This window comes from Salvia splendens, chromosome 9 (genome assembly GCF_004379255.2).
Source record: "Salvia splendens isolate huo1 chromosome 9, SspV2, whole genome shotgun sequence".
Classification (NCBI taxonomy): Eukaryota; Viridiplantae; Streptophyta; class Magnoliopsida; order Lamiales; family Lamiaceae; genus Salvia; species Salvia splendens.
This window is the reverse complement of record NC_056040.1, coordinates 12,045,398-12,053,544: the sequence shown is the minus strand read 5'-3', so window position 1 is coordinate 12,053,544 and position 8,147 is coordinate 12,045,398. Positions and strand designations below refer to the sequence as shown.

Sequence of the window (8,147 nt, the reverse complement as noted above, 5' to 3'; positions counted from 1 at the left end):
ATGAATTTGAGTAAGATTGATTAAGAAGGAGGGAGAGAAGAGAGGGCATTGATGGTTGAGCTGGAAGACGAAGAGAGGATGACAATGGGTTGGACCGAGGTAAGAGCAGCGGCGATGGGGTCATGGAGCAGCAATACTGCTCGACTGACAACGAGCAGGCAGCGGCGACGGAAGCGAAACCATCTTCCAGCAATAGCGACCGCGTCGGCAGAGATAACAACGCTGGACCGCCGAGAAAGAAAATTGAGAGAGAGCAATGGTGGACGTCGACGATTTTGATCTCGGACAGCAGCAATGCGGAGAAACACACGATGACGACGGTTTTGACCGTTAGTTTTTGACGGAAAATGACAATTTCGATAACGATTTCAAATGTTTAGGATCACTTCGATAACGATTTCAAATGTTTTGGACCCGATTTTCGAAAAAGGAATGTTTTGAATCAAATTCGTATTCTGATTATAGGTTTATGATCAATTTTGACCTTTAATCTATTTTTATTTAGTCTTCATTAATTATCACATCCCACGTCACAGATCACACTGCTGGATCTGACTGCAAAACTCTGAATTTTCTGTAGCAAAATCAACACAAACAAAGAAGAATTTTTCCAGCACTCTAATAATGGCGGAGGCCAAGCTTTTTGAACTTAACAATGGCACTATGCGTGTAATCGTCTCCAATTATGGATGCACCATCACCTCAGTCTTTGTACCAGACAAACATGGTATTTTTCTTATTTCACTTCGAATAAAAATCTAATCTTTTTTGCTTTTCAAGTGTTTCTTTGTTGATGATTTGGTTTTGGATTGCTGAAGGTAAATTGGCTGATGTCGTTCTTGGATTTGACACAATTGAGCCATATCAGGTAACTCACTTTTTTTTAACAAGTTATATCATCCAAATTCGATTAATTATAACTATTGCCAAGATTATGTCTCTGCGAATGCTTGCATAGTATCATAGATTTGAAGAAAGCTATTATTGTTCTGTGTTTGAGAATCTATGATTGATTAATCTCTAATTATAGTTTATCAATCCCAATTCGAATTTACTAATCACAATTGAGATTTGTTGATTACTTTGTGTGGCTCTTCTAGTTATTATCTGGTTATGTGCAGAAAGGTGCTGCTCCATACTTTGGGTGCATTGTGGGTCGGGTGGCGAATAGGATCAGAGATGGGAAGTTTACACTGAATGGAGTTGAGCACTCATTGCCTATTAACAAGCCACCCAACAGTCTCCATGGTATCTATCCTCGCCGTTTATTTATTTTTTACTTCTTCACATACAGATGTCCTCCTTGCATATAAATTATCATGCCTTTGCTTGGTTATTGGTATCATTTGATGTTGTATCATTTTGATTCTATGTGTTATTGGTATTAGTTTTAGAAGTGAGAAGAGTTTTAGTGTTAAAGATATGAAGGTTCTGTTTGATCTGTTTGGAACTCAAAGTTGTACTGGAAATAGTATGGTTAATCACTTAAGAAAATGGAACACAATTTGTATGGAGCTCAGTGTGCATGACCGGTGAAGCTTGTTTTGTGGGAACAATAATAAAGAAACCACAGTGAACATAATTTAGCTCTCGATTAAGAACTAATGATAAGAAGAGTTCAAAAATAAGGAGTAAACGTCCGGTTTAAATGCCATGATTATTCACTTCTCTAAGACTATTCTCTGATTTAGTTTGTAGCTTGCAAATTCTTATCTTTCACAAAATCACAGGAATTGCTGTTACCTACCATTTTAAAGAGGACGTGACACTGTAGTTTGCTAAAGTCATTCCTCCCTATGAATTTCTTAGATAAGTTAATGTTCTATAGCATATTTTGTTGCTGGTGATTGACCTGTACCTGTACCTGTAGCGATAAACAAAATTGCACGAATTCTCTTCCCATGCTCTGGCAGGTGGTTTGGGTTCCTCTGTGCAGGACACTTGTGCCATTTGTACAATGAATATGAAGATCGACGTTTTCTTTATCATTGTGGTGCTCCTTTGTAAATGAAAATAAGGATTTAGAATCTATGAGATGTGTTGTCCAATCGAAATTAAGACTTCATGTAGAGGCTCTTCATGTAGTATATAATGATGGGACATGTTTGTGTTTGTGTTTGTATTTCTACTGCTTGAACAGAATTTGTATTTTTGTTTTGTTTATTTCCATGATACCTCTTCTGAGTCATTTTCCTTGAAGGTGGGAACAAGGGATATGACAAGGTCATCTGGGAAGTTGCTGAATATAAGCAGGGTGATACTCCATCAATCACCTTTAAGTATCGCAGCCACGATGGGGAAGAAGGTAACGAACGCATTACAGTCGACTACGTTAAACCTCTTCACCTTGATGCACACATATATTCACTTATTTTATCATCTGTGATGCAGGCTATCCCGGTGATGTTTCTTTTACCGCGACTTATACACTGACATCCAAGACCACGATGAGGCTCGACATGGAAGGTGTGCCGGAGAATAAGGCAACACCAATCAGCTTAGCACAACACACCTACTGGAATCTAGCCGGTCACGAATCTGGAACAGTTCTAGATCACACTATTCAGATATGGGCGGATCACATCACACCTGTCGATCAGTACACTGTTCCTACCGGTGAGATAGTGCCCGTCAAAGGTACACCGTTCGACTTCACAACTGCAAACAAGATTGGCAGCCATATCAACGAGGTTGGTCTAGGCTACGACCACAACTATGTTATCGACTGCAGGGAGGAGAAATCGGGCTTGAAGCATGCTGCAAAGTTGAAGGATCCTGCTAGCTCAAGGACTCTTGATCTGTGGACCAATGCTCCTGGTATGCAGTTTTACACTGCAAACTATGTGAACGGTGTTGTTGGTAAAGGTGGTGCTGTGTATGGAAAGCAGTCGGCCGCGTGTCTGGAGACACAGGGATTTCCAAACGCCATCAACCAGCCGAACTTCCCTTCTGTCATTGTCCAACCGGGAGAGAAGTACAATCATAGTATGCTGTTTGAATTCTCAACCGAGTAGGGTAAGCCTTGTCCGTTCAAGTGTATCTATACAATATCACTATCCGTTTGTTTTAATCCTATCAGTATCAGAGTTATGCTAAAAATACTTGAATAAGTACATCAGTACACATGCCTTCTACTTTTTCATTGGGATTTGAGTGATCAAATTTTACATTTTTGAACTGCAGATTTTGCTTAGCCTACTTATATTTTGGTAACTTTTTATGCGGCAAACCTAATTTAGAGGATCTGAAGTTGTCATTGTCATGTTTCAATATGGGTACCTTAAATTTAGTAAAAACTATCAATACAGTATGTACTTGGTAAATATTAGTATTAGCTAATTTTAAAAGAGGCAAAATTGGGCATGGTGTTTGAGATTCATGTGACTGAGAAATTAATTTGATAATTAAGCACTTAGCTTCTGGGGAAATTTATTTAGGCCAAAAAATCTACTACTACAATATTATCGGTAGTATACGAACTTCTTATACACCATAAAATATACTAATTGCCAGAAAAATCAGAACTTTCATTTTTTTCGTATTTTGACAAATTTTAAAACGATTACAACATAATATTTCAGTAATCTTTTACAGATCAAACCATTGTTTTGTAATTTCGAAGTATTAATCAGAAGACGTACTAATTTATACAGAATCATTACTAGTCACATCTTCCATCAACCATCCTAAAATATAACAGTGTTGAACAACTTCGACCTCCTATGTTGCTCGTTGGCAGCTACTCTTACTCAACACATTTGAAGAAGCCATGTCCCCGAAAATTCAACAAGTCCAATCTTTTCACAAAAAATGAGTAGGTATCGATCAGAAATAGAAGAAACAGTACACTTTGTTTAAGGGACGGCTTCTGAGTTCACCGTGGTGGGGTGATACGGAGAACAATAAAGTTACCTTGTTAAACCAATCTCATGTTGTGTGAACCAACTCTAATGGCATACTTTCGGTGGCCATCTAAATTTAAACAAAGGAAAAAGGAAACAAATTAGGAGCGGAAAAGACAAACACTCTGATAAAGAAAACAAAACACGCAGTTGTAGCAGTTACACTAAACAATTAGGTGCGTACCCATGGTTTTATAGATACTGGATCAGCTTTTGTGGGTTTCTTATATAGATCTGATTCGAAAGTTATCACAATGCTCAGCTTGAACTCTATTGAGAATGGACTGCAAAGAGGACTTCCGTTAGTAACTACAATAGTCAGTTGCCATATTTTTTCATGGCTTGGTAGGTAAAATGGAATGCAAATATACTTAATTCTGTACAAGCTAATAGTGCACTGCAGAATTCAACCACCCGGTCCACTCATCAGACAATGAAATATAAAGGAAAGATATATATATATACGGATACGCATAAACAAACATATCTTTCATATCATAAGTAAAATGGTGTTCCTTAAAGTTCACACTTTTACGAATTGAGAAACCCTTCTGAACCTTGATTGGTCTTGTCAGCGTAAGGATGTTAAGTGATGACCGGTTTCCAGATTTTATAATGCATAACTGCTCCGATTGCTCTAAAGCATGAGATTGAGCATGGATAAGGCAACAGTAGCAAATAAAAACCATATACTACATCTTACACTCTTCTCAAGATTCCATTTGTTAGGATATGCTAATAAGTAAAGAATAATATAAATTTACGATTTACATTGTTTGTGCTTCTCTATACTGACAGTCAACAGCATATGATTAGCACGCTTGCATTCGCAATGAGAAATCAAACATCAACAGTAAGGATATTACTGCATTTAAATACTCACCCAGCCAAAATGCTCGGACATGTTAAAAGACGAGGAAGGATGATGTAAATGGGCAAAGTCATGCCACGACAAACATCCCCATCTGCTATCTAACAAGAGAAAGAACCCTTAATAAGGCACGTCAACAGATAAGTAAAACAACTGAGTAATCAAGGGAATGGCGGAATGCCTGAGTTTCTTGCATCACAGATGATTCTGTTGCTATCCTTTCTCCAATCAAAATTGACTCCACTCTAAGCAAGTGAATGTCAATGGATCGTATAGGAACAGCAGAAGCTTCAACAGTTAGCTCTCCATTAATAGGATCTGATAAAGAACATTGTGTGCATATTCGCCCAGTAATCCGGAAACCGCCTATTTAGATTAGTAAATGTGAATAAGAGTTTCAAATACGTGAACTTCTGATAAAGCGAGATGCATAATATTGCTCAGTGGCATCTTAAAGAAACAATATAATGCTTCACTGCAGTTTTACCTAACGAAAAAAGATAAGAAGGTGAAAGTGGAATCCCTAGATCGATATTAGATTTCAATATTGACATAGAGAGCTATGTTTCAGTAGAAAGTCTCACTTAATTGAGTTTTATTCACAAGAGTAAGTTCAAAATCCCTTTCCAATTTTTTTTCAAATTTTATATCTGACTCGGCAAAAGAAGTTATAGTTAGCAAAGTAGTAACTTTTACTACTTTCATAGATTAAACTGAGGACACTAGAAATCAGAAGCTTGTCAAGAAACAGAAAATGACTGCTGAAAAAAAGTTACTTGCGTCAACCAAGCTAAGTATATGAACATCTTAATTAAGGTTAAAATCTTTCGGACGAGGCCATTCATCCAACAATAGAGTTAGCATAAGGATGGAAAACTATACATGAATGGTATATTCAAGCACCTGCGCGTGATGTAGAAAATAAATTGAAAGTGGAGATAAAGATGGAACCTGATTTCAATTCAGAAATTAATGTGTGCCTTTGGGTGTCCTGAGTAATATAGAAGATGACCATTTCAGGGGGAATTGGCTTCTGTGGAAGATTGTCTGAGACAGGGATTAAAAAACAAATCAACAACTTCACATTGGGCTAGTGTAGGTTAAAAACACATAGGCACTGGGATAAACATGAACCTTTATCACTCTCAACAATATATTCTATTGTGGCTGACAAAGGCTTGTGTAAGTATCCTCTCGCTATGTCAACAGTTGCCAGATACTGCAATGACATTTGTTACACATATGCATGTGAATATCTTTTTACCATCAAAAGAAACAAACTAAACAAATTAGGCATGCAGTAAAAAGTAATCACATAAAAAGATTCAGTATTGTTACCTGGATGCTGATATTGCCTCCATGAAAGGTTTCATAAAACTTCCCAAGATTCTTCTCTTTAGGATCTTTCAAGATCACAGAAAATGGTATCTAGAAAGATGAAAACAAAATTAAATATTTAACAAATGAACATCAAACTCTTATTTGAGAGAATTAACAAAATCATTTTCAAGAATATGTTTGGATCGTAATCCTCTAAAAGTGCACATTGTACTTCTACGAAATTAACTACAAAACGGTCATTTACAGTAGAATTTCATTAAAAATACTCCCACCTTCCACGATAAGTGAGGTCTTTATGCCATTTTCAAGAAACTTCTACAGGCTTTTACACTCATGGAGCAGTAGCACAGGTAGAAGTGGTTCACCATGTATACATTCAGATAGAGCTTTCAAAATTATGCAAGACCATATGTGATGTGATACACCCCTCATCATACCTCAGTCGTACCTGATCCTATCTTTCCAGATGATCGGACATCAACAACCTTCTTCCTGCTCAGTTATGATGAAATACAATAGTTAAAGCATACCACTGGCAGAAAAGTAATATTAAGTGGTCAATTTAGTGAACGATACTTAGAATCACCGAAATGAAGTTCCATTTCACAATCTATGAACCAAGAAGAAGTCAATACAAATGTACAAACCATGTACCTCAAGGCTCAAAATTTAGGAGTAATTCAACAAGCAACTTTAACACCTAAGAGGAAGCTAATAAGTCCATGGAAACTACTGAAACTAAGTTTTAGCTAAATGAGATTGAGTTGAAAACATAAGAAGATGAGGCTTACATAATTGGAATTGGCTTAATAACACCGTACAGAAAGTCAATAACTCCAGCTGATCCTGCACGGACCTAAAATTCACAATAATTTCTACTTAAATTCCTTGAAATTCTAACTAAAAGATTAGTTTAAAAGCAATAAGGTATTCTAAAATAAATTAAGGAGCTGAAATTGGTAGCATTAAGGAAAACATCGAAATAGGAAAAATAAAAATAAGAGAAAAATGAAAACCTGCAAATTGACAGTGCCATTAAGTGTGAGGCGAATGGATTGGTAGGAAATAGAAGAATTCAATGTCGTGATTATCTTTCCTTCAAGCAGTTCCTTCAGTTGAGAAACAAATTACCATAGATGAGTTGACAAATAGTTAATTCACACAAATATACACATTGGAGAGAGGGAGGGGGAGAAGGACTGACGCCGGGGCGATAGATGCGGTTGAATCGAGATAATTTGATCTCAACTGACATCACTCTCGCCGGAATATCCGATCCTCACACACCAACCGGCTACACACTTCTCGGAGCACAGCTCTTGTAACAAAAATGTTCAATCCTTCAAATGGTCATTTTTTATATACTATTTTCGAATCAATAAATCTCTGATTAAATATTACATTAATGTACAGTGCTTAATTTCTAAAATGTTTCAATAATGTTTTGATTTTTTGATTTGCAGTAAAATCTAATAAGGCTTTTCTTTGCTTTTAAAAAAAGTACAGTATTTTTTTCTTCTTTTTTGACAAATAAAAGTTTTATGTTTATGAATAAAAAATCCTAGCGTTTTAACTAGTATTTGCTATTTAAAATATCTTATTTAATATTATTAGCTGTATTAGGGAAATCTGTATATAAATTTTAGAAAATGTATTACTAATAAAGGGCTTTTGAAAAAAAGTTATAAATTTGCTAAGTCCATGAAAGTATAACTATATACTGTTGAAAAAGAAAAATTAAAAGTTCATTGCTAGGTATTGGACAAGATCAGCATTACTATAAATAAAACACATAGGAATTTTGTAAATTTTATATGCAGAGCGTTATAAATTTCCTTATTTGGATAGCTCATATATATGTTCAAGGTGTTTACTCGATATACAAGATCCAGATTGGGTGCAATTTATAATAAATGTGTAACATCTTATCCATACATATCTTTATTGATTTCAAGGTGCATACATAAATGCATATGATTTTCAAACAGTCTTAGCTACTTACGATAAAATTATTGGAATTCGTTGAACACTTT

General features: G+C 35.9%; 2 protein-coding genes across 2 annotated transcripts; one reads left to right on the top strand and one right to left on the bottom strand.

The window, feature by feature from the left end:
- The first annotated feature begins 541 nt into the window (after positions 1 to 541).
- On the top strand, positions 542 to 3,142 carry LOC121749538 (galactose mutarotase-like). The gene is made up of 5 exons (XM_042144105.1): positions 542 to 727; positions 819 to 868; positions 1,122 to 1,248; positions 2,201 to 2,305; positions 2,392 to 3,142. Exons 1-5 carry the CDS (start codon positions 625 to 627, stop codon positions 3,012 to 3,014), a joined length of 1,008 nt encoding a protein of 335 aa, XP_042000039.1. The 5' UTR covers positions 542 to 624; the 3' UTR covers positions 3,015 to 3,142.
- A 364-nt stretch (positions 3,143 to 3,506) lies between these two features.
- On the bottom strand, positions 3,507 to 7,458 carry LOC121749645 (vacuolar protein sorting-associated protein 26C-like). The gene is made up of 12 exons (XM_042144227.1): positions 7,319 to 7,458; positions 7,131 to 7,223; positions 6,906 to 6,970; positions 6,552 to 6,606; positions 6,112 to 6,201; positions 5,908 to 5,992; positions 5,725 to 5,820; positions 4,955 to 5,139; positions 4,786 to 4,874; positions 4,087 to 4,186; positions 3,913 to 3,972; positions 3,507 to 3,797 (listed from the first exon to the last, which is right to left on the bottom strand). Exons 1-11 carry the CDS (start codon positions 7,367 to 7,369, stop codon positions 3,928 to 3,930), a joined length of 954 nt encoding a protein of 317 aa, XP_042000161.1. The 5' UTR covers positions 7,370 to 7,458; the 3' UTR covers positions 3,507 to 3,797; positions 3,913 to 3,927.
- Positions 7,459 to 8,147: the final 689 nt, after the last annotated feature.